Source organism: Eleutherodactylus coqui, chromosome 10 (genome assembly GCF_035609145.1).
Source record: "Eleutherodactylus coqui strain aEleCoq1 chromosome 10, aEleCoq1.hap1, whole genome shotgun sequence".
Taxonomy (NCBI): Eukaryota; Metazoa; Chordata; class Amphibia; order Anura; family Eleutherodactylidae; genus Eleutherodactylus; species Eleutherodactylus coqui.
Window position 1 is genome coordinate 132,160,437 of NC_089846.1, and position 26,246 is coordinate 132,186,682.

Consider the following 26,246-nt stretch of genomic DNA (forward strand, 5'->3'; position numbering starts at 1 on the left):
CAACCACAGTACTGAATGAGACAGGCATGCAGGGGTGGCTGGAGGGCACAGGGTCCAGGGTCCCATCCAGAATCCGACCCGTTCTTGTGCAGGCGGCCTTATTGCTCTGGGTAAGAGAAACAAACTAATCTTGTAGATATGATACATGTTAATGGCTAACAAAACAATGATGTTACAGCAAGCTTTCAGGGCTACTTAGCTCTCTGCATTAGGTTGCCTGATACAGAGGCCTCAAAAGCTTGCTATAACACTATTTATTTTTGTTAGTCATTGAAAGGTATCATATCTTCAAGATTATTTTGTTACTCAGAGCAATAACATTTTGTTCTGCTGGCTAATAAGGTACCAGACCTTTTACAGCTTCATCCGAGAACAGGGTCAGTTTATTAACTCCTCACTAATCTGCAGTACGGTCCCTCCCCTGGACCGCAAAACATGGGGACTGTTTCCGTGTGGCCAGTGTTGTGCTACACGATCTCCCCATACTGTTTATTTTGGTACTTCATAGTCATTGTGAGAAGCTGTGAGCAACCAAAATCACACTTCAGACACCCAGATTAGCAGAGGTGCAGACTGCAGACACGGTGGGGGGACGGAGCCCTGGACACATCCCATGTCTGACGGCTGCAGCCTCCCATCCTCTCCATTCTGCGGAGATAAAATAATGCTTACTATGACAAGTGGCTCTAACATTTCCTAAATGTTCCTTCGGGAAATTCTTTCTGAAGTGGTTTCAGATGCAGTCACTTACAAGGAGACCTCTTACCCCTTTCTACAAGAACACACAGGCTCATATTAATTATTTAGTGGGTATATTATGACGGTGTTATTTCAGCAGTGTATGGAAGAAATATTTACACAAGGTATGATTGTATTATTTGACCGATGTATATCAGCATTATCTGGGTTCATTGTGTTATTAGGCCTCATTCACACTTCAGTATTTCATTAGTATGTGTCAGCTTTCTTTTTTTATTTCAAGCCAAAAACAGGAGTGGATCCTCTGACAGGGAGCCGGGTGATGCATTTTTTATACTCCACCGTTCCCTGGTTTCTGCGGTGCCCACCGCTGAGGTTCATGCACCACCCAGAAATCTGACTCTTTTCAGAGTCCCGTGCTCGCATAGACTTGTATGACAGATTGTGCACACGGGACTCAGATGTTTGTATGGCGCACAGGCTTCTCCGGCAGGCACCACATGAACCAGGTGAGCATAAAAACTACATCACCCAGCGAACACCATAAGTTAGTTTGTGGTGCTTTAGGCAGGTGACAGATTCCTTTTAACCCTTTCTAATCCATTGTCTGATGTCTAAAGACATTCTGATTGAAGCCTGTACAGCTCCGATGTTGAAAGACGTCCGGCAGGGTATCCTTACTGTTGATTACTAGCCACTCTGTTGTCGGGGGCCTCTCCAGCATGTCCCATACCGCAGTACTGGATCTAGCCAGCAGATGGCGCCATTGTATAATGGCAGAAAGAGAATGCCCCCTAGGAAACCCCTTAATCCAAAATTGGATTGCAAAGGGTTAATATACGAATTCTTTAACAGGCTACTTTGGTGTAATGCAACATCACTGATACCCACGGCACCTATGATTTAGAAATATAATACAAATGATATTATTAAAGGGCTTCTGACTATTATGAGAGTTTCCATTTCCCAAATGCTAAAGTGGCCACAAAGTTAAACCTCACTATAAATGGTTGTACAACTAGAAAAGAGCAATACATCATCAACACATCCTAGGAAAACAATTGATTATTAGCACCACATGACGTGTTATAACTAAAGTGTATCTCCGGTTTTAAAACGTCACATGCTATATAACAAAGGGATAGCCCTTCCATGCAGATTACAGTCCAAGGAGATCCACACATCTCAGAGCTTACAACCTTAAAGGGGTTATCCAGATAAAGGAAAACATTGAAAGTAGCTTAGAAGGCTGGAAAAAACAGTAAGGTCTTTCACCACTCAACCGACCCCCCCTGCTCTGCTTTGTTTTCAGCACTTTGAGCAGATTTTAGATTTCTTATTTTGCCTGGATAACCCCTTTAGGTTCATATCGCTCTTCACAATAATAGGATCCCTATTCTAGTCAATATGTGAGGTTCCAGATCAGGGTATGAAGAGGACTTACTTGTTAATATGGTTCTCTTCTTGCACTGTTCTTCAACGCTTCCATGTTTTTTGCCAGACAAAGTATATGGCGTTTCGAAGACAAATCGACTGATATTGTGATTCCTCTCAAAATCCGTCTTCCTATCAGAAAGTTCTTGCTCTTCTAAATACGGCTTGACATATGTTATCTGTACGTGAGCGAACTTCACGTCAAGATCTTTTACATTTACCTATCAAAAGAAAGACATTGTTAGCGCTCCTTCATATGACCGTGTTGCTACAGCGTATTCCGCTCGGGGGTTTTGCGCTCGGAATATGCTCTACCAATCTGCTATAGGCTCCTATGCTGATGATCACACATGTTGCTCGAAATACAGACGCAATACAGACTGCAGTATGTTCTATCTTGGCACGTATTAAGCGCGCATACAGGCCAAGATAGTGCCTGGCAATTGGCGGCCTGCAGCAATTACGTCACGCCATTGCGTAATAGGTGCGTACTGTGCGACTGTCACATGTGGAAGGCACGCAGCGAATTACATACGTGTGCAGCCGGCCTTAGTGGTATACTCAAACATTTTGTGAGGAACTGTGAAGTTACACTGTAACATCTATTAGTATCCTGTAATGTATCAATATGACTTTGTGAGTTTAGAAAACCCGAACTACAAATCTATAAACAACCACTAATGGAGGGCCTGTCCACACTGTATTAGGCTCCGTTAAACATTTCCGTTTCTCAGTATCATTTCAGATCTGAAATAAAAATGGCGTTAAACATTTCCGTTTTGTTCCCCAGTGATCTCAATGGGTTTTCATTAAAAACAGAAATCTTTCCATTTAACTCTGTTTTGTTTTATTTCCGTTTTTCAAATGGAACAAATAGCGCCATTTAAAAATGGAAATGAAACACGGGACGACCGCCCCACAGACTACTCTGCTTTACACGGGAGCAATAGTTGTTCTATGAATAGAGGTGGAGCGTGCCGGAGATCGCCACCCAAATCCACTCACAATACACAGGAGTTTACACGGCCCGACAGTCGCCTGCATTTTAGTTCTGATTTCTCACTCATTTCCCTGTTGGCGGCCCTGTGTGCACCTGACGATTATTGCAGGAGTTCACTGTTTTTGGTGAAATCGCCCAGTATAGAGGTCTGTTAAGCGCATCCTTTCATGGCAGTGGTATTCACTAATGGTAATGATCTCTTTCAGCAGGATAATGCGTTCTGCCACACTGCAGAAACTGTATAGGAATGGTTTGAGGAACATGACAAACTTCAAGGTGATGGCTTGACCTCTAAACTTTTAAGATTTCAACCCAATGGAGCATCTGTGGGATGAGCTGGAGGCCGTACCTTACAACTTACAGGACTTAAAGGATCAGCTGCAAGTTAGCACAGGATATCTTTTAGAGGTCTATGTTCCTGAGCAATTGGATTTAATATTTATACTCCCCGAATTGGGATGCGAGAGGTAATAATGATCTGGAACCAGGATACTGTCATGGCTATTCTACAGATTGTATATTGCTTCACTGGATCATCTGGGAGAGGAGTTGTCCCCTTCCCCCTACTAAGTAAGTGCCTATTGTACATACACATTGGGTGTTAATACCAGTGTAGTATTCCTGAGCGCCTTGTCTGTTTTATCACTGATGTTTCCGCATGTTCTGCACAACTACAGTGGATTAGTTGTTGAGATAGCCTGATGACTTGAAGGTGGGAGGTGATCTATTAGCTGGTGAATCTTCAACTTAATCTGCGATTTATCTGTGTAAATTGGATTTTGTGTGGTATTTCTTATAACTTCGTATTCCCGATGCCCTAAGGGAATTGTTTTAATTACACTTGTCATGGGCTCCAGTATCTGCTTTACAGTACATTACATTGTGTAACAACAACTCCCGAGTGGGGCCAGTATTGCACCGTGGTCCTAGTAAAAAGGTAAGGGGTCGATGTAGATCAGCTACACACCAAGAAATATGCAAAGCCAGGTTGGGGATTGATGGCCAAACTTTGATGGTGGTAGTGGCGGAGAAAGGAGAGAAAGAAATAGGGATACTTACTTCAGTAAGTGCTCTACCGCTTGTGTGCCTTTTAAATAAAAAGGGAGTGCTCCAATGTAGGGGCCACTATGGCTGGTGGGTAAGGGCCAAACTAACGTGGACATGCCTCCTTGCCTTCTGAGGGTCGGGCTGACAACAGAGCAATTAACGCCAGTCTGTTCGCTCTCCTTGATGGGGTAGCAGGGAGAGTCTAATGCCAGCACTGTATTCCCAGAGTCAGGAAGAAATTGCTAAAAATCAATGGAAGGAGAGATCTGCCTCCTACAGACACTAGGTTAAACCTGGTTAGCTTGGTGCCTACAGGAGGGGTATAGTTAGTAGGAGGAGCTAACACTCTTTCTGTTTAGTGTCTGCCTCCTAGTAGCAGTAGCTATACCCACGGTCTTCAGCTGTGTCCCTCAATGATACAGACGAGAAATACATAGACTATAAAGTAAGCCATCTACTATGAGAGCTTGGAATAGATGGCGAGTAATCTACACAGGAATCACACATGAACAGTTATTATGTAACAAGTGTTACAGACTGGAAGGACCAGACATAAAAAGGAAAGTTTTTCTTCACACATCATTTTTGCTTTCTGTATTTATACCATTCTAATGATGTATTTGTGTTTCACACAGGAGTGTACAGTCACATGCTCTGAAACATCTGCAGCAACAGAGTGTTTACAGTTGTTTATGCTGCAAGCAGAACAGTCCTTGGCCGACCGCTACTAATCTTCCTGGTATGACTGCTGAAAATATCAACAGAAATCCTTGTATAAATAATACGGTAAATCTGCCGCCAATGCAGGGAATTCAGGGTTTCGTGATTTTCTAGAAAACGAATCATAAGTTATTTGTATTTTAATTTTTTTTTTTAAGTTTGATTTTCCAAAATAATAGTTATATCTGAAAATCTCTGCAGTTTTTATCATCCTGCTCAGACCACCATTTACTATGGAAGCAGTTGAGACAGAAGTAGAGCTTCTAGAAGAAAAAAATATTTTTTTGCCCATAGCAATCAAAGTGCAGCTTTCATATCTTAGGGTGCGATCACACGTCGCTGATTTACTGTAGATTTTGTTGCAGATTTGTAGCAGATTTCACCCTTTCAATGAAATTCAAATTGAAGGGGTGAAATCTGCTACAGAAAACCTGCTGCAAAATCTGCAGCAAACCAGTGACAAGTGAATACACCTTAAGGCCTCGGTCACACGGGCGTTTTTTCGCGCAATTTGCGGATCGCATGACGGATGCGCATCCGCAAATCGCGTGACCGGGGCCAACGATTCACCGAAAAATCTGCAGCTAGCAGTGTTTTCGGCGAAACGGCCCAGCGCTGCCCGCTATCCTCTGCCACAGCTGTGGCAGAGGAGAACGATGTTTGCCCATTGAATGACAGCTGAGAGCTGCCTCTGATTGGTCCCTGCGCTCAGCCAATCAGAGGCAGCACTCACTCACCCATTCATGAATGGGTGAGTGAGAGCTGCCTCTGATTGGTGAGGGCTGTGACCAATCAGAGGCAGCCCATTCAGCAGGCGGGGATTTTAAATCCCTGCCTGCTGAATACTACACAGAGCAGTTCAGGAGAACTGCGGGCCAGATGCGGCTGAACTCCGGCTGCAGGAAAAAGGTGAGTATACTTTTTTTTATTTTTACACATTTTAGGATGGTTTTCAGGGAAGGGCTTATATTTTTAAGCCCTTCCCGAAAATTCATGCCGCACATGCTGGCAGCCCATTGCTTTCAATGGAGCCGGCTGTATTGCTGGCTCCATTGAATTCAATGGGCGAACATCGTTCTTCTCTGCCACAGCTGTAACAGCTGTGGCAGAAAGGAAGGATCTTTAGTATATGTTCTCAATGGGGTTGGCGCTGCTGCCATCGGCCCCATTGAGCGCTTATATAGAACATAACGAATCGCAGAATGCAGATAGGCGCGTTCTGCGAATCATTGTGTCCTATAATTTATCGCACATCCGCATAAAAAGCGGACATGTGACCGATCCCATTGCGAAGCTTTGGGTCTATATCTACGCGGATCGCATGCGCAAATCACGGGAAAAACCGCCCGTGTGACCAAGGCCTAAGGGTACGCTCACATGTAGCGAAAATGGTGCAGATTTTACGCAGGAAAAAAATTGCAGCAAAATCAGTCTCATTTCCACATCAATAACCGTGTCAAAATCCGCACCGTAGTTGTAGATTTTGGTGCAAATCTTCAGCTGATTTCACCTTTTCATTAGAAGGAGTGAAGTCGGACGTGGATCCACACCAAAATCAATTTATGCTGCGGAAATAACACAGATTTTGGAGCGGATTTTCCGTCGCAGTTCCCGCAGCACACAAGTGGCTGACCGTGTACAGAACATTTCAAGTTGCGCCTGAGAATATCGGGCACAACTCGCATTCAGCCATCTGTATGTGACATTAATGAGACAGAAGTGTCTAAAGATGTGCCAAATTTCTCATCCAGCATTAACCAACATGATCTTGTAAAACAATACATGGCCCGCCGGAGCGGGCGAACTCTGCAGGCATAAGCATATTTTGGTTGCCTAAACACGCAGCGTATTTGTGCGGCCAAAATGCGTTACGCCCGTGTGAACAAGCTTGTAGAACAAATTAGTAAATCTAGCCCAATGGGGTTTTGTTTTAGAGAATCAACTGTTCACGCAGCAGCCCCATGACACAGTTTGGGTGGCATGCTGTAATGCCTAGTATTTAGCTTACTACTTATGCCTTTCGGGAGAACTCTGGGCAAAACTTATACCCTATGCTATGCCTATTGAGGGAGTAGTGCATGACACACCCTGGCATTTTTTTAAATCCCTGTATCATGCACCATCTCCTGAGGTCCTGCACTAGATACCCTGTTTCCCCGAAAATAAGACAGTGTCTTATATTAATTTTTGCTCCAAAATATTTCACTTTTTTACATGTATAGCTGCCTGGACACTATTTAAATTTCCTTTTTTTTATTAACTGTAACTAGGGCTTAATTTCGGAGCAGGGCTTATATTTCAAGCATACTCAAAAAGCCTGAAAAATCATTCTGCATTCTCAAAAATCCTGAAAAATCGTGCTAGGTCTTCGGGGTAAGTCTTATTTTCAGGGAAACGGGGTATAAATGTATCAGTTTTATCCAGAATACTCCTTTTAATGTGATAAGGGCAACATTTGCTTTGAGCTCAACTTCAATCTTTTTATGGACTCCAAAAAGTACACGTAGTCAAAATGACATGCTGTGAAAAGGACATGCTTGACATAGGGAAATCTGACTATGAGCCCAGATGGGAACAGCAACCTGACAAAAAATACATTCTCTATACAATATAGCAAAATATGTTATATATTTAAAACACGATTTTTATATACAGAACTAAGATCTCACTATGGTGTGTTAAAGGGGGTTTCTAGGGCTATCCTATGGATAAACTAACATCAGGATAGATCATCAATAGTTGATCGGCAGGGGTCTGCTACTCGCAATCCCAAGCGGCACTTGAGTGAGCATTGCTATCCCTTCAGTCCATAGCAGGCACAGCATTGTATGTGGTATAGTGGCGGTGGCTGGTATTGCAGCTCAGTTGCTCTCAGGTCATGTGACCAATAAACATGACGTTACATGCCTGAGAAGAAGCCACAGCACCTCTTCAAGCAACTGAGTGGCGGGGATCCTAAACAACAGACCTAACCAATCAACTATTGATGGCCTATCCTGAGGATAGGCCATCAATAGTATAGTGCTGGAAAACCCCTTTAATAGATTTTATATTTTTTGTTTAATTAACAAATGAGATGTGACATACATGAAAATGAAGACTACACATGTGCAACAAACCTTGTTAGAATCCTGGATCATTTTCACATTATCTGCGCCAAACTTTTCACCATACAAATTTAGCAGCCGTAAGGATATCTCAGAAAGTCCCGTTAATTTTGGCTCCTTGTAGATATATTCCTTGCCATCTTCTTCCTCAAAGAAACCCTGTTGAAATACGGTAGCAATGATAATAAGGAAGGTTTCATTTCATCATATCATTATATATGCAAAAAGCTATTCAATATTTTTTGGAGGTCTTGACTTATACAATCTTACATTTATAGCAGTGCTACCATATAAGAACAAATGCTATATGAAAAGGAATGTAAAAGAATATCATATATATCATTTTATGGCTTTTTTTAAGCATATTCCCTCCTGTTAAACAAACTGATTTTATTCCCGGGCAACCCCTATTATAATGAGATGACTCTGCTCTACCTGCCTCCATCTATAAAGCAAAGGTTAGAAGTGACTAAGAGAGAACAATAAATATCAGTTTATTGTAACATGGTATGTAAGGATGAAAAAAAGACTTATAACAATCCAGTATAGCCTATTACCTACCAATATCTATCTAGAGCAGTGGTGGCGAACCTATGGCACGCGTGCCAGAGGCGGCACGCGGAGCCCTCCCTACTGGCACGCACCACCAACGGACGCTCACCACTAGTGAATACCGGCAGGGGCTGTGGCTCCTCTGCTGGTATTCACTCACAGCGCTGCTAGCCGCACTGATCCCGGCGCACACTGTGATGTCAGTGTGCAGCCGGGATCCTCCTCCCCGACGTCTCCTCCTAGGTTCTGCGAGAGTAGGGGGAGGAGGCATCCGGCAGCACACTGACGTCACAGTGTGCACCGGGATCATTGAGCAGAAGAGAAGCTGAGCTTCCACGAGGAGGAGGGGGTAAGTATGTGGGCCTTAGGGGGTGCGGCCACTGTGGGGTGTCACTACTGCACTGGGGGCTGTTGTGGGGGGGTCACTATTGCACTGGGAGGCTGTCACTATTACCGCTGTGGGGGGGGGCACTATTACCCCTGGGGTATGTTTACATGTGGCAGGGCTGTTTCAAAATGGACTGTGCAGTTTTCAAATGCTTTTTGGATGCAGAAATGCTGCAGAATTTTCCACTGAAATTTTCTCTGAGGACATTCTGTAGCATTTCTGCATCCAAAAAGCAGTCAAAATCTCCATGCTGTCTATCTTGAATTGGCCCTGTCATTTTTAGAACGATGGGGATAAAAACCATAGGTCGTGATAAGCCCCGCCCCCTGACGTGTTGGCACTTTGCGATTAAATGGGTTTTGGGTTGCAGTTTGGGCACTCGGTTCCTGGTAATGTATGCAAGTTTACAGACGTTGCCTCTTTATACAGTCCCTTGCAGTATTGTCTGTGTTTGATGAGCACATCAGGGGTGTCCTGCTGTCAGGATCCATAGGAATCCCCCTGCAGCAGCACCACAGGGGAGTTAAGCGTTACACAGTTTCCACAGAAGTCACCGGACATGCTAGGTGCTTCAAAGCAAGAAATGATCTTTGTAATTGTTCTCCGCTCTAATAGATGAGGATCCCAAATAAGAAATCCCAGGTATTTACTGTGAATTCACTATTAGGGTATTTAAAAGTGGGTTTACTAAACTAGACAACTTTATCTTGGTTTAGAAGCCCCCTGAATTCCATTTTTTTTTTCCATTCCCTAACCCATTCCTACCTCTACTAACATTGGAGCAGGGGTGCTTGTAAAGCAGTAAATACTACAATATTCTGGCTAAGGTGTGTTACTGCTTTGTCTTTTCCTGCTGTAAGAAGATATGAGCAGGTTGAGGTCAGTGTGGCATCCCTACTGTGAGAGGTCTAGTTATGATTTTCTTCTGGGGAGGCTTAGCCCACGTTCTAAAGAACTCTTGAATTCCAGGCAAACCTGGTTGGAAAATATTAGCATTGGAAATAAATGGTACTGTTGCTGAAAGTAGTATTCCCATGGTAGCCTTGTAGCTTGTACTCCTTTATCAGGTGAGGGGGATCGTGTTAGAATGTCCTCCATGTTTGTAGAAAATACACTTTTACTGAAAGATATGCGAGTATACAAATGAAGACTACGCCCCCCCCAGGGACCTTTCACATGGGAGGGAATTAGTTCACACGGACATTTCTGCAACACATAGTTTTCCCTTTGGGGCTTCAATTCTGCACCAGTTGAAATCTGCACGTCTTTACTTCAAGACAGCGAGATTTAATTCTACAGGGGAAAAGCTTTCCGCAGTATTAAGGACATCTTGTGGATTTCTAACATACAGGAGATACAATTCTGCAATTAAAGCCTGCAGAGAAAAAAAAACACAAGAAATTCAGCAAGACGTTCCACAATTAAAAATAAGACAAAATCCACAGTCATTGACAGAATCTGCATCCGCGCTGCGTCTTGCAAACAACTTGGTCTTGTGTAAAAAAAAAGGTCCCTTAAGGCAACATAATACATTAGGTTTAAGCTATTTTATAAACACAATGAGGCGGTCTTATCAATGCACATGGGTCTGCTTGGTGTAAATTCCTAAAAACACATGGCATTTGGCAACATTGCCATATTTAGGAATGGAAGATTTAAAAATGTTGAAACACAATGCTAGGTCTGACATGGCATTATTTTTGCCCTGCTGAGGACCAACCGAGGGCAACATCTGCAAGTAGTCTGTATGTTCTCCATGTCTTTATGTGGGTTACCTCTGGGTACTTTGGGTTCCTCCCACACTTCAAATATATTCAAAGACGTCAACTGGCTTCTCTTGAAAATGGCTCTACTTATGGATGTATCCGACATAGTGAAATTAGATTGTAAGCCCCATTGGGGACAGGGACTGGTGTGAGTGATGACAATCTCTGTACGGTATTGCAGACTATGTTGATGCCATATAATCAACAGTAAATAAATAAAACTAGCCTGAATGTTGAAAAGCAGCCAAAGGCAACGCCATGATGAGTAATAATCTAAGAATCCGAATCATTATATCTACAAGTAATATCTTTTTTGGCTTTCATTACAATACCCAACTCTATATCATACAGTTTTAAAGGCGGTTTCCCTTTTAGCCATTCTGCCGCTTGTGGGAACAGTTGTGTCATTTGCATGGGCCGTTTGATGTGCAATGCTGAACCACAATATTATCAATACTGAACATCAAAAACAAACACACCGTCACAAGGTCTTTGTTGCAAAAGAGGAAGGAAACCTAATATGTAGAAGTAAGTTAAAAAAAAACCACCCAGAATAAAGCAATATTTAAAATCAAGGGATTATGAGCTTACAGAAGTGAATATCTGTCTTTGGGTTTATGTATTTCTGCAAAACAGAGCTATCAATATTGACGGTCAGCTACGCAAAGCATGGGAAGCATTGCAAATGCATAAACCTTGCAACCTATTAGATTTTCCTAGACTCTTAGCAGAGTCAGTCTATTGAATATGAAGGAACAGAATGATATGACCACATTTACCAATTGAGTGAGTAGACCAGAAGTAGTGGTCAGATGAAAGACACCCAAGTCCTCTGGTCTTCCTCTAATATCTACTCTTCAATAACATGTAGAATAGTAACATCAGGATATAGCCCCTAAAACCCATTACAGACAGCAATCAACCAAATCACTGCTTACTCTGGCAATTATTCCATTGGCTGTCTACAGAACTTTTATGGCTACGAGGCTCTATCCAGTCCATTTTAACTAAACCTTGAAGTGTACCGTGACATAAATTGTACATCAAAGTAGTTAAAGGGCTTAAAGGGGTTTTCTGGGACTTTTACTGTTGATGACTTATCCTGAAGACAGGTCAGCAATAACTGATGTGCAGGGGTCCCTTGTTTGGGACCCCCACCGATCAGCTGTTCACTGGGCCATCTGTCAGTATGGACAGCTCTAGAAACAAACAGTGCCATCCATGTTGCAACAGCCTGGGTGGGCTCCTTCAGGCCTAGCTCCCACTGAATTCAGGCTGCTGCAATGTTGACAATGCTATGTGCTACCAGTGGGCTGAGAAAACAGCTGATCAGCAGGGATTCCGAGAGGCAAACCCCGCCAATCAACTATTAATGACCTATACTGAGGATAGGTCACCAATAGTAAAAGTCCTGGACAATCCCTTTAAAAGACATAACGCAGTAGTATATTTACAAAATTGTGTAAGTACTATCTGCGTGCCAATATGATCACCAGCAAGAAATGACACCAAGAGTATGCATAATGGGTTAAAGAGGACCTGTCATGGGATAAAGTCAGCAATGGAAGATGCATAGCCCTGAAACGGTGGCTCTGCTGACACTATCTCCATTTTTTCTTTTTTATGCTCATCACCGTTCTGTCAGATGGTTTCTTCTTCGGTCCGGCTCTCAGCACTGTCAATTAGGCAAGTGGAAGATCCTCACCTCTCATTATGATTAGGTGATGTCAGACTTGGCTGACAAGTCTAACGCCACCCATTGACAGTGCACAGTGGGGTTCGTCCACTTGACAAACTGATAGCATTGGCCCCGGACCTCAAAGCCCGTATGGGTGAATGGATGGGAGTAGTAAAAAAACATGAATAGAGTCAGTGGAGCTGCGGCTGGAGAGCTGTGCAGCTACCATCACTGACTTTATCCAGTGGCAGGTCCTCTTTACAACATGTCCTGCAAAAGAAAAAAGTGATGAACTCCACAATGGGAAAATACAAAAAAAATGGGTGTCCCTCATGCCAAAAATATTTTTTTCCCTCAAACTCAACCTTATCTGTATCAGATATACCATGATCTGGCTGAATGAACCCATCATAGCTATATGAATCTCCTTTGTATGCTCAAGGCTGTAGAAGACACCATCATATTCATTAAAGGGCTACTCTCATTTCAAGACACTTATGGGATATCCATAGTATCTGGATGTGGCAGTCAGCAGCTACCTCATCAGATGGAATGGGGGTCCTAACACCCAACTATTATATAGAACACCATTAAGCGGCTACCAGAGAAAGCATCTAAAAATGACACAGTCTTTTACCCCAGTCTTAGTTTATAAAACCTAATCCATGTATCCGAATGTCAACCTAGCAGCATTCCTGTGTCCAAAATGCCAAAACAGATTTGTCCACGTATAGGGAGCCCCGATTGGATACTAAAGTCATTTTTTGACACTTGGCATAGGACATTTATAGTACAGGGTGGTCATGGTGATAGCAATTTTGCACCAATTTTCTAACTTCTGGAGGAAAACTGTGCAGAAAATAGTCCTGAATGTGATCAATAGAACCGCCAATGGTGTAGATGGTGGATTATCTCCAGCTGATTGCATTTCATCTAACATATCGCATTGCTCACAGTTTAACTGTTTAATCCTTCCTTTTTACTCTTGACACTATTGAGATGACTAATGTCAATAGATGGGAGTGGTGAGCAAAGTACTGCACATTTCCTGGGTCCATTGTGCAATGACTAAACTAAATAAAACTAGAATGTGTACCTTATTAAAGAAGGTTGAAAGGTTGCACTCTACTTTCTGATACCTTAAAGAGGTATTCAAGGTCGTTTTTCTAACTTTTTCCTATTGATGACCAACAGGTAAGCAATAAATGATCGGTGGGGCCTCGCCAATCAGATTCCCACCGATCAACTGTTTCCCAAGGCTGTTGTCACTGCTGTCAGTTCAGAAAGCGCTGACTATAGCGCAGCAGCCTGGGTTGGTATTGTAGGCACATCTCCTGTTGAATTCAGTGAGAGCTGTGCCGCAGTCCCAACCTGGGCTGCTTCGCTATGTTCAGCGCTTTCTGCTTCCTGTGTTGACTGCAGTGACAGAAGACCTGGGAAACAGCTGATCGGAGAGGATCTTAGTGTTGGGTCCCCAATGATCATCTATTGATGACATGTCGGCCATGAATGGAGAAATTTAAAAATGTCCTGGAATACCCTTTAACCCCTTCCGGCTCCAGGACGTATATTTACGTCCTGGAACGTCAGGGTGTGTATGAAGTCAGGTCGCGGGGCAGCCTGTCTTCATACAGCGCGGGTGTCAGCTGATTATTACAGTGGGCAATAGCCGCAATCGGCATTTAAATCCCCCGAACTGTACGGCCCCCCCAGCGGTGAAATCGGGGTAGTCGTGTAGGTGTCATGGCAGCCGAGCGCCTTCTGAAAGGCCCCAGGGCTGCCTTAGATGACTGCCTATCAAATTGCAGTATGATGTAATGCTGTAGCATTATGTCATACTGCAGGAGCCATCACAGCATCGCATGTTGTAGTCCCCCAGAGGGACTTAAAAGTAAAGTAAAAAAAATCAAAAACCTTTTTTTTAATTGTAAAAAAAAAAAAAGTAATAAAAGTTTAAATCCCCCCCTTTTGCCATATCTGTAATTAAAAAATCTAAATCATAAAATAAACATACATATTTGGTATCGCCGCATCCGTAAAAGTCAGATCTATCAAAGTAGCACATTATTTACCCCGCACGGTGAACGTCACTTGAAAAAAAAAAAAAAGAACGTCAGAAATGCATTTTTTCAGTCACCCTGTCTCCCAGAAAAAACGCAATAAAAAGCGATCAAAAAGTCGTATGTATTCTGAATTGGTACTAACGTAAACTACAGGACATCTCACAAAAAGTGAGCCCGCGCACAACTACGTCGACGGAAAAATAAAAAAAGGTATTGCGCAGAAGATGGCGGCAGAAAATAATTGAAAAAAATTAAATGTCTTTGGAAAAACAAAAAAAACAAAAAGAGAATTATAGTAAAAAAAAAAACCCATACAAGTTTGGTGTCGTAGTAATCGTACCGACCCATAGAATAAAGTTATTCTGTCATTTTTGTTGCAGTTTCTGCGCTGTAGAAACAAGACGCACTGAAAGATCGCAGAATGTTGTTTCTTCTTCATTTTACTCCACTTAGAATTTTTTTAAAGTTTTTCAGTACATTATATGGTACATTAAACAGCACCACTGAAAACTACAACTCGTCCCGCAAAAACAAGCCTTCATACAGCGACGTCGATGGATAAATAAAGGAGTTGTGATTTTTTTAAGGGGGGGAGGAAAAAACAAAAAGGGAAAAAAAAAGCGCCGTGTCATTAAGTGGTTAAAGGGTAGCTAAACTTTTAAAAAACTTCTGTCATGTCGGGCGTATTGATTTGTGAGGTAGAAGCACCCAGTTGAGCGCTGTGTATTTTCCGACTATGATCAGCTAGCGATATATGGACTCACAGACTTCTTACTGAACTTGTACATTGCACCGAGTAGGGCTAAAAAAAGCCAAATGGGCACAATGCTCTGGTGAGCGCATCTGCCCATCCTTACTGGCGATCAATAAGGGTCTCCACACTGATGCCCATCAATCAATACAGTACGTTTGTATTGTCACCATGACATGGCCGAAGATTTTTAAACGTTTAATCTTGCTTTAAGCAGACGACACCTTATTGCTAATAAACTGCTGCTAAAACCGAATTCTGTGCCCAAAACTGTATTAGTGAGTGGACACAAAACTCCTCGAATGCTGGAAATAAATGTTGTACGGCCAAGAGGATTTTCGTGTTAGTGTTGTCATGACTTATCTTCATATTTGGTATGTTGACATAAAGCAAAGTTCAACATTGAGGATAGAGGATTTAACCCCTACAATAAGATGAAACGCACACATAATACTTGACAGGTAAGGGGATTAAGAAAGAACCACGCAATTAACAAAGAAGGGCTTGTACCCTTCTACATAAGTATCAGTAATCCCTATTCAAAATATGTAAATAATGCCCTGACAACCACAGGAGGAAAATCACTTAAAGTGACCATTTTTCCAAAAATGGCGGCACCAGTTTCTCTGACTACCTGATGCACGCTGTACAGTAGTATGCATCAGTAGACTAAGACCCCATTTACACTGACAAATGATCACTCAAAAGTCACTCAAACGAGTTTGAGTGACAGTTTTGAGCGATCATTAGAGATGAGCGAGCACCAAAATGCTCGAGTGCTCGTTACTCGAGTCGAACTTTCAGTGATGCTCGAGAGTTCGCCTCGAGTAACGAACCCCATTGAAGTCAATGGGCGACTCGAGCATTTTTGTATATGACTGGTGCTCCGCTAAGGTTTTCATTTGTGAAAATCTTAGCAAATCACCAAAGTCATGTAAAAAACACAGAAATGGATAGGGCAGGCGAGGAGCAACATGCAGGGATGCATTTCGGGCTTCGAGGTCTCACTATTAAGCCTCAATAGTGGCAAGAGTGAGACCCCCCCCCCCCCCCCCGCACTGTCAGCATAAAGCTCAATCAGCTGAGAGCTGCCCCTGATTGGTCCCTGCGCTGAGCCAATCAGAGGCGGCACTCACTCATTCATGAATTCATGAACGGGTGTGAGTGAGAGCTGCCTCTGATTGGTGAGGCTGTGACCAATCAGAGGCAGCTCATTCAGCAGGCGGGGATTTTAAATCCCCGGCTGCTGAATACTACTCACAGCAGTTCAGGAGAACTGCCGGCCGGCCGCGGCTAAACTCCATCTGCCGGGACAAGGTGAGGATATTTTTTTTTTTACTTTTTACACATTTCTGGATGAATTTCAGGGAAGGGCTTATATTTTTAAGCCCTTCCCGAAAATTCATCCCGCGCTCGCCGGCAGCCCATTGCTTTCAATGGAGCCGGCTGTATTACCGGCTCCATTGAATTCAATGGTCAGTGCTCGTTTAATCGAGACGAGTACTGCGTGGTGCTCGTCTCGAGTAACGAGCATCTCGAGCACCCTAATACTCGAACGAGCATCAAGCTCGGACGAGTATGCTCACTCATCTCTAGCGATCATCTTTGCATAGTCTATCGTAGCTAAGTAGCTACTTAAAAGCTATGCAGGCGGAGTCGGACACAGCTGCTATTGCTTGGCGAACAATACAGCTGTTTTGCATAAGCAAACAGCTGCATTGTTCTCTGTGCTCACAACTTCCGTCCCGCTGTGAACTACCAGCGGGACACGGGCTGTAAGAATCTGCTGACTGTGATAAAAGCCTGCACCGCTGATAAGACTTAATCGCTCAATTCAAGAAAACTAGAATTGAGCGAGCAACGACTCGTGCACGAAAACTGCACGATGTCTGTGCATTTAGACCCAATGATTCTCGCTCAAAAGACGGCTTTGAGCGAATTTTGAGTGAGAATCGTTGGGTCTAAATGGGCCTTAATAAACTACACCCTACTGTACACAAGAATGGCACTGTTTCTGGAAGTGAGCAGCCATATTTTTCTAATCTGAATCAACCTCTTAAACTAGTTATTAGGAAACTTAGACTCTGCTCACACAGTTGTTTGTGTGCTTTATGCATGCTATTATCTTCAATGGTGTGTAAATTGCATGCTGGATTAATTAAGATTAACAAAGAAAATAAATAGTGTTCAGGGGTAAACAATTCCTTTGATAAGCCATAGCAGAGGTTACATTCAGTACCTATCTAATATAGTTTGGCGCCTTTGTTCTATCCAGATAATGAAGCATCAACTGTCTGCGAGTTGCAGTCTGTCTTGTGTAATGAGTCCGTTACTGTTTGTTTTAGATAAACCTTAATTTTATAATGCGGGGATTAACCATTTAGCTCCCCACAGGAACAATTATGGATGGCATTCGGTATCACTAGTGTCATGTGCACTTGTCAATTACTTGCACAAGTACAGACGTAGTATTTATTTTCTCACTGGATGACACCTTTTACCTTGTAACCTTTTCCCCTCCCCAGTGCAAAATACGTCACATTTATCATTTTGTCATAAGGTGATGATAAATTCTGTTGCAAATATGTCTAGAAATATTCCGCCACTTATTACACCAGCCATCTAGTGGAGTGAGATGGCTCAGACATTTTGAAATGTCTAAATTGCTTTGTAAAAACCTCACACCGCTGTAACCTCACCCCCTTTTGTAGGCACTTTTAAAGAGTCAATTGAAGCTTAACATCTGTACTTTTTGGTGCCAATTAAAGAGGGTGTCCGGTTACAAAAGAGGTTCTTAAAAATATGTTCAACGCTGTTACAACTATAAGAGTAGACCCACCCATCCTCCGACCCGGCAATCCAGTGCTGCAGCCTTGCAGTTCTTATTGTGAACCAGACCCCACGTGACCACTGCAGATAATCAGAGGCTACAGTGTCACGGTTCTGAATTCCTGGCGTCATGGCACCCAGGATGTGATTGCTGATGCCAGGGGCATGGGTGGGTGATGCTGCGGCCTCTGACTGCCTACAGCAGTGACATGGTAGAAAATATACTAAGCTGGCATTTCCTTTTCCTGGGCTTAGTAAGATTTTCCCCAATGCCAGGTGCACAGAATACATGATGAGGCGAACGCCTCTTTATGTATTTAGCGCATCCCCTACTCCTTGGTGCGCCTTCTGAGAAATGTACGCTTGGGACCGTTTAAATATAAATCTGTCAGTCCTGGGCGACCACGCTGCTTCCCAACAAGCCCCACCCACTTTTTGAAAAAGTGTCGGGCTGTTGCAGAAGCAAGAAAAGTTGTAACAGCGCTTACACAAAATGTTGCGACTTTTGTACAGCGGTTTGTTAATGTTATGTCCCCCACGGTGTCAGTTTCAAAACAAAGACCGCGAGGGCTGCAGCGCTGGATCACCGGTCTGAGGATGGGCAAGTACCTCTGCCTTTAATATTTTAACAGTATTCTTGCTCCCGTCCTCACTACCAGTCTTTATTTACTAGGCTGTAGCAGTGCCGTTTTATATAGACTCATACCTGCTACAGCCAATCACTGTCCTCAGCATTCTCGAGCTGTATAGCAGTGAAGACAGGAGCGGCAGCGCTGGACTGGCGGGTGAACAGAGCAGTGCGTATGGCTTGGCTTTCTATTTGTAACCATCTGCTGCCCCCCCCCCACTTTCATTATATCTTGGAAATCCCCTTCAACCCCCTTACCAGTCATGTTAAAATAGGAAAAACCCTCCTGAAAATGTCACTTTTTCATTGTAGATTTTTAATTTATGTCTCAAGTCAATATAGTTGGCAAATGCACCATCTGTGCTAAAGGCTTAGTGGCATAACTCATTTTAGCCGTAGGGACCAGTAATGGATTTTTCTCCTCTGTGTTTTAGCAGTCATAACTTTTTTAAAACTTTAATTCAATGTAGCTGTAGGAGACCTTGTATTTAACAGGACGTGTTGTAGTTTTTATATGATCCATTTTGAAGTGCATATCATGTATGGAACAACTTGTTAATTTTTTTTTGGGGGGGGGATGAGGGTTTGGGGGGGTTGAATAAAAGAACAGCAACTTCGTCATTTGGTTTTTGAGACTTATGTCTACAATGTTCATTGTGCATAATAAATAATATGCTAACTTTATCCTACGGGTTGTTATTAGTGATGAGTGAGTGTACTCGCTAAGGCACTTTACTCGAGTGAGTAGTGCCTTAGCTGAGTATCTACCCGCTCGTCTCTAAAGATTCGGGGGGCGGGGAGCGGCGGGGGAGAGCGGGGAGGAACGGAGGGGAGATCTCTCTCTCCCTCTCCCCCTCCCCCCCCCGCTCCCCGTCGCAACTCACCCGTCACCCGCCGCGGCCCACGAATCTTTAGAGACGAGCGAGGAGATACTCGGCTAAGGCACTACTCGCTCATCTCTAGTTGTTATATTTACTGTGATGCAAAATGTTTAGTTTTTTTAATGTTTTTCTACTTTCATATAATAACATGCTTTCACTGCAGGACTTCTTTCTGTGTTGCTGCATTCCGAGACCTATAGCACTTTTACTTTTCTGCTTACGCAGCTGTACTAGGGCCTCATTTTTGTGGGACACATTATGGTTTTTATTGGTACCATTTTATGATGTATATGATTGTTTTATTACTTTTTATTCCTGTTTTTCTAGAGGTGAGATGAACAGAAAACGGCACTTCTGTCAATTTTGTTTTACAGCATTTACTAATAATTTTATAATACGGGTTGTTATGGCTACAGAAATAACTATGCGTCATCTTTTATTTTTTTAATTAGTGGGTTTGCCTTGATTTAGCAAAAAAAAAAAAAAAAGCATTTTGCTGTGGTTTTGCAGATATTACAGTAAAGAGAACATGGTTTGACAACATCCCTGAATACATCGCTGAGGCACCACAACATTTTTGGAGTACTCCACCCTGCAAGCTGATAGGACGGGGGAAATGTTACTTGACATCTGAGCTCCATATAATGTACCCCAAACTGCCCCCCTTTTTGGGGGGTTTCCATCCTACCAGTGGATGGGAATGAATGAGCTGAATGACATATATTGGTTTTATGTTGCAGGTCTTTCCTAGACTCTAGATCAGTGCTTCCCAACTCCAGTCCTCAAGTCCCAACAACATGTCATGTTTTTAGGATCTCCGTAGAATTGCACAAACGATGTAACTATTACCAGTGCCTCAACGATTGTCCCAGGTGTTATGTATATAGGACATCCTGGAATCATGGCCTGTTGGAGTTACTCGAGGACTGGAATTGAGAAATGCTGCAACAGATCACACGGGATTGCCTACAATATTCTGCACTATTAGTGCATTGATTTTAGCAGGTGTTTCCAGAAAGGCCCAAATACTTCAGCCAACACATTTCTGGTTTCTAGTTCCAGTTGAACAGTCTCCTGTGATGATGCCGGTGCTTCCCTGACTGCAATGTGTCTGCAGGTCTCTTCCATGCTCAGCTGTTGCACTGAACTTCCGTTATTGTATAATTAGTTTCACACGCAGCATGTTGATGCATTTTTAAAATACTTTTTTCATCCTGTTCTGGGTATGATGTTTTTTGCCTTGTATTTCCTCTATAAGCTTCTCTATAGAACTCCGAAAATAGCAAAATGTACAAAAATCTGTAAAAATCGCCATTAAGAATGCCTGAAAAATAAATTGTTTAAAGACTGAAATAAGTTTGTCTTACCTGACCATAGAAGGCCACCCTGAAGTACGTTCCCAGGAGTCGCTTTCCAGACTGCATGACCTCCAAGATTTTTGTATAGGCATTGTGGAGTGTCCTGTACAGCTGTGTGAGTTTCTAAGTGTTAAAAAACATAATAATTAATGCTAAATACCAAAAACAAAAGAAGGTAGGGAGTCGACAGTCTCAATTTACAATCTGTACAAGCACTTGTACTTGGCTATATCCCTAAGTTCCATAGAAGCAATATATTGGGCTATCCTATAGAACTGAATGGAACAATGGTGAGACTTGTGCACTGCTGCTCTTTTCACCCAGGGGACTTGGGGTGCAGTGTTGTCATGGTCCTTGGGGGTTCCATTGGTCAGACCCCCAGCATTCAAACTTTTATCACCTAGTCCTTGTATAGGTGACAAATGTTTTCAGTGGGATAACCCCTTTAACTGCATTGAAAAGTTTGTCAACTACGCTTTTCAACACAATATACTCTTCAAAAACAGCATATATTTTTACAGTGGTAGATGATAGTAGAAGTATGCAATCATATAGATGCCAAATAGGAACCCCACGTGTATGTCTGGAATAATATGTGAGCATTAGAGATGAGCGAGCATACTCACTAAGGGCAATTACTCGATCGAGCATTGCCCTTAGCGAGTACCTGCCCGCTCGGGAGCAAAGATTCAAGGGCCGGCGGGGGGCGGGGAGCGGCGGGGGAGAGCGGGGAGGAACGGAGGGGAGATCTCTTCCCCCCGCTCCCCCCTGCTGACTGCCGCAACTCACCTGTCACCCGCGCCAGCAGCCGAACCTTTACTCCCGAGCGGGGAGATACTCGCTAAGGACAATGCTCGATCGAGTAATTGTCCTTAGCGAGTATGCTCGCTCATCTCTAGTGAGCATCCCTTATTTTGATAAGCCAACATTAACCATATTATGTATGTAAACTCTACAGCCTCCCCATCGCACACACTTCCTATTGTTTTATCTATGTGCTTAATTAATAAATGAACTAAGGTAGATTGCACTATTCTACATTCATAATATTTTCTGCATAAAAAAGCCATTTCTGAATTGCCCAAAGACAAAGCACTGGGCAGCAGACATTCAGACATGAGCATGGTGGAGTCGCCATGGACATGCAGCTATATCTAAGCTCTGACTTCTCCATCCAATGCTCGTGAGAGTTAAACATGGAGTTAGCTCCAAGAACCAATAGGAACTCTGCACACAAATCTCACTCTGGAATAAAGTGCTGCTATGAGTAATACAAGCACGGCCCACGCTACAGTGAATGCAATGTTCGAGTTTTAAGTATTCATTCATTTACATTTTAGTGACATTCCAGATTGAATCCATCAAGGCTTTTATGTTTGGGTTTACTGCTCTAAATGTTCTCCATCTATGCAAAGCTCCCACAAAGAATCTTCAAATGTTTACAGCAGCCGAGAATACTATTTACTTGTCAAAGCTACTAGATTTTTATTACCTCAGTGATGCTATTAAAGGAGTTCTCCCACCATAGACATGCTTGGTCTATATCCAGTCACACATGTCACGTAGGTTCGGGTACATTCATAGGGAGAATGGTAATGCTCTGAACCCACCCGATAGAGTCGCCCCCAGTTGCGAATTCAGGCAGTAATTACCCTTTCCCGACTGCATAAAGTAAATATAAGTCATGCAGTCACGAAGTGTGTATGGAACGGACTCGGGAGCCGAACCTGCTCCATACTTGGTGAGTGTCAGCTGTTTTCAACAGGTGATAGACCCTGGTAATAGCCACAATCAAAGTTAGCTCTGATTTGTGGCTGTTAGCTTCCTATATGCCACGGTCACTGCTGATTGCTGCATCGAAACAGTAGGCAGGAGTTGTTGATGGGTTAGCATAGTATCCTGGGACCTTGTGAAGTGTCCCGGTGTTAACATGAATGGACACCTATTAAGCCCTGTCTGTGGCAGGGCTTAATAAGCAACCGTAAAAAGTGCTATACAGTATGCAGCAATACTAAAGTTTGGTTACATGGGTCACACGAACAGCATGTGATTTCTTTGGCAACTTTTGGGATCGAAGTAGAAGTGACTGGCATGGCTGCAGTGAACCAGGAGGCCATTTAACAGGGGAGTATTGCTTAATTATTTTTTTTTGACATTTCCTGCCCAAGAAAACCCTTTTAAATGTAGAGAGGGAAGTGCATAGCTCTCTCCATTCAAGTCTATGGAAGTTATGGAAACACCAGAACTAAGCCTGTGCTACAAGTGTTTGAGACATAAATACACTGAACACAAACCTCAAATTCTCGCCTCTTTTCATAAATTGGAATTAGGAGCTTTGACACTTCAGATATGGTTTCATACCGCTCTGCTTTCCACAAGCCGTCCACACACTGCTCGAGCAACTCCACCAACACCTCCTGGTGGGATAAATGTGGAAGACTGAGAAAGATCTTAACTATACATCAATACTGACTACAACAATGCTACATGATGCGGATAGCTTTTTGCTCTCTCAATATACTTCTAGCGATAGAACATTCCCAATGATAGAAGATCTTTAAGACCTTACTAGAATATTGCGCAGGTAAATAATGCAAGGCTAGAGCTACACGATGCCTGAAGACACAAACTATTAGATGCAACTCTAATATGATTTGAGTCAAAAATCCTTTCTTTTAAGATGCATTCCAAGTTAATAGCAAAAGTTGTGTACATGTTGTGCAAAGAGTGGAGTTAAGTTGTACAATGTCATATACTAAGCAATTCCCATGGCTGTGGCTTCATGTGTGGTCATTTGTGAGTCATGGGAAAATCATGACAATGTTGTGGCTAGCGCAAGACAAAGAGGTTTCCCTGGGAAAACCTGGCAATGCTGTAAGGCCTCATCCACAGGATTAAAAATCTGCATCGGAAAAACCAAATATGCATTCACCTCGTAATCTGCATCGGAAATCTATAGCAGGGCCTCAGATATCTACTGCAAATTTGTATTTGAAGATGCAGTGCATCCGTAGACGGAATAACCCCCTTGGGTGGGAATATTCCATATGCTGATTTCCCAACTTGAATTCTGTGCAGAATTGACATGTCAATTGTGTATTTTTTTTTTTTGGTGCAGATTTCGAATCTGCATGTCGAAAGACCTGTGACATATGGACTAAAGTCCCGATTCTCACTGAGCTCAATGTGATTCTGAAAGAATGCAGAATTCGGCATGGGATCTGCAAAAAATAATAGTGTGAACGAGGCCTATGGACACTAAGGGAACCATCCAATGCAAGAGTCACAGTAATGCTGCAATTCCCCCAGAATAATGGTCAGCTTTGTGTCGCCATACAGAAGCAGGTGCCAATCGCTCTGTAGCTCATAGCCTAAAGGAAAGCTTACGTCCCATAAAGTAAAACAAGGGAAGACAAAGTTATGAGTAATAATGCAACAAAATAGAAGAATGAGAAAATGAAGACTTTCTAACAGAGTAGTTGGCCACTGGCTGGCTGATAGTGTCCCTCCTGTGGTCCCTCCTGTAATCCCTCGCTGCCCTGATTCTATGTCATACGCTCTTCTGTCCTGCATACGTTCAGTACTTTCGGCTGTGCAGTCTCATATACTGCTCTACTTGACAAAGACCAGTGTATGCACACAGGACAGAGTGTGTAAAGCAGGAAACAATGCAGCGGGTCTGCGCACTGTCTGTGTCAGAAATGATATACTCTTGACAACCCAGAGTCCTAAACCTCATAAGGAAAAAGTGTTAACGGTTTAGTTCTGCCTTTGTTTTTTTAAGTATTGATAGAACTTAATGTCCCTGTATTACGCATACACTGTAACGGTGAGAGATTGTATATATGTGGCGACCTCCCTGCTATAAAGGAAAGATATGGGGCATTCTGGGTAATGTGCGGAGCTCAGCTGGAGTCCAAATGATCCTAATTCTCTGGGAAAAGAATTGCTAATTATAGTCATTAAAATCATACAAACAAAACATAGAAATGTAAACCACTATAAACACAGTCTGCTAAATGTAGGCCACAGACTTTGGGTTGTAATCTCATTAGAATACAGTACATGTATGGAACCTACCGGTAGCTGAAACTGGAACCTCATACAAACTCACACAGACTTGGCTGGCCCTAAATGCTTTACAGGGATCGCCTTATGACAGCACTAGAACCTGACGGCATCTACATTCCTCTGGAAACGTCTTGTATCCAGCATGATAAAATTTTACAATGTTTCAAGCCACACGTCATTTTACTGTGCTGGATTAATAAAGGTCATTGGAAATGTAAACACCTTAATAGATGTTATCAAAATAGAAAGAATGTAATTCTGTCAGCCCCAATCACCCAAAACACCAGACACAGCGGGTCCGTTTATTGGATGGATGTTGTCACATGGACTGTGAATTGCATCATGATGAAATCGTGTTGGCTAACCGACTGGACACATTGATAACCACTCTATGAGAAAATTCTTGCATGCTGATGCACCAGAGGCATCCTTTGGACTCATTAGTGGGTCACTGCATGTTTGTCATAGACATTATTTTACTGTGTTGGTGGTGATTCAAGATCTGGTAATATATAGCCATAATATGTGTGGCAAGGTGGAGGTTACTCGATCACGGGGACCGTCGTCTGCTCCACCAAAGATGGTTTGCACCACTCCCACAGAGACTATGGACAATGATATCTCTTCAAATATCTGGCGTCTGCCAGCTTTATTGCACACATCATAGGTTTACAGCATCACACACTGCATATGCACTTAGAGGACGATACTACTTCTGGGTTTACAACCCACAGTATCCTTTATCGCTATCCCCTACCAGGGCGTCTATCGGGTGTCCTCCCCCCTGTCGGACTCGTGATCTGGGTTTACAACCTGCAGTGTCCTTGTCACTTACCCCACCCGAGGTGTCTTGGGGGCGTCCTCCCCTGTCAAGACACTTGACAGACACAGTCTGGTCTGCACCGGACCTCAGGCTTACAGCTCCTGCAGCTGCTCAGCAGCCTTTTTCCCCTGAGTGTGTCAGGAACTGCGACTTTTAGCTTTCTTTCTGCTGAACCCACAGGTGTTCTCTCTCTTTAGTTAGCACCTGAATGCCTGTCTACAGCCCCCTACAGGCCATTCTGTGCACCGCATTGCCACAGATGATAAAGGCTGCAAACAGGATTACATCTATTATGAAAATCCTGTATATGATTTATTACATGTCAGCTAAGTGACAGATACTCTTCAAGATTGGAGCTGCCATGGCATTCAGCCTGTAGCAGCCACATTCAACTGTATTCAGATGAATGGACATCCATATACTACAGAGCTCAGGATGTAACTATGATTTT

At 43.0% G+C, this 26,246-nt stretch overlaps 1 protein-coding gene across 1 annotated transcript in view; it reads right to left on the reverse strand.

Moving 5' to 3' along the window:
- DOCK11 (dedicator of cytokinesis 11) overlaps positions 1-26,246 on the reverse strand; it is a 240,901-nt gene that overhangs the window by 26,268 nt on the left and 188,387 nt on the right. The window contains exons 47-50 of the mRNA XM_066581860.1: positions 23,196-23,318; positions 20,911-21,024; positions 8,020-8,166; positions 2,144-2,354 (exon numbers count right to left, since the gene is read on the reverse strand). Of these exons, the coding sequence (XP_066437957.1) occupies positions 2,144-2,354; positions 8,020-8,166; positions 20,911-21,024; positions 23,196-23,318 (595 nt within the window). The remainder of the gene's footprint in view (positions 1-2,143; positions 2,355-8,019; positions 8,167-20,910; positions 21,025-23,195; positions 23,319-26,246) is intronic.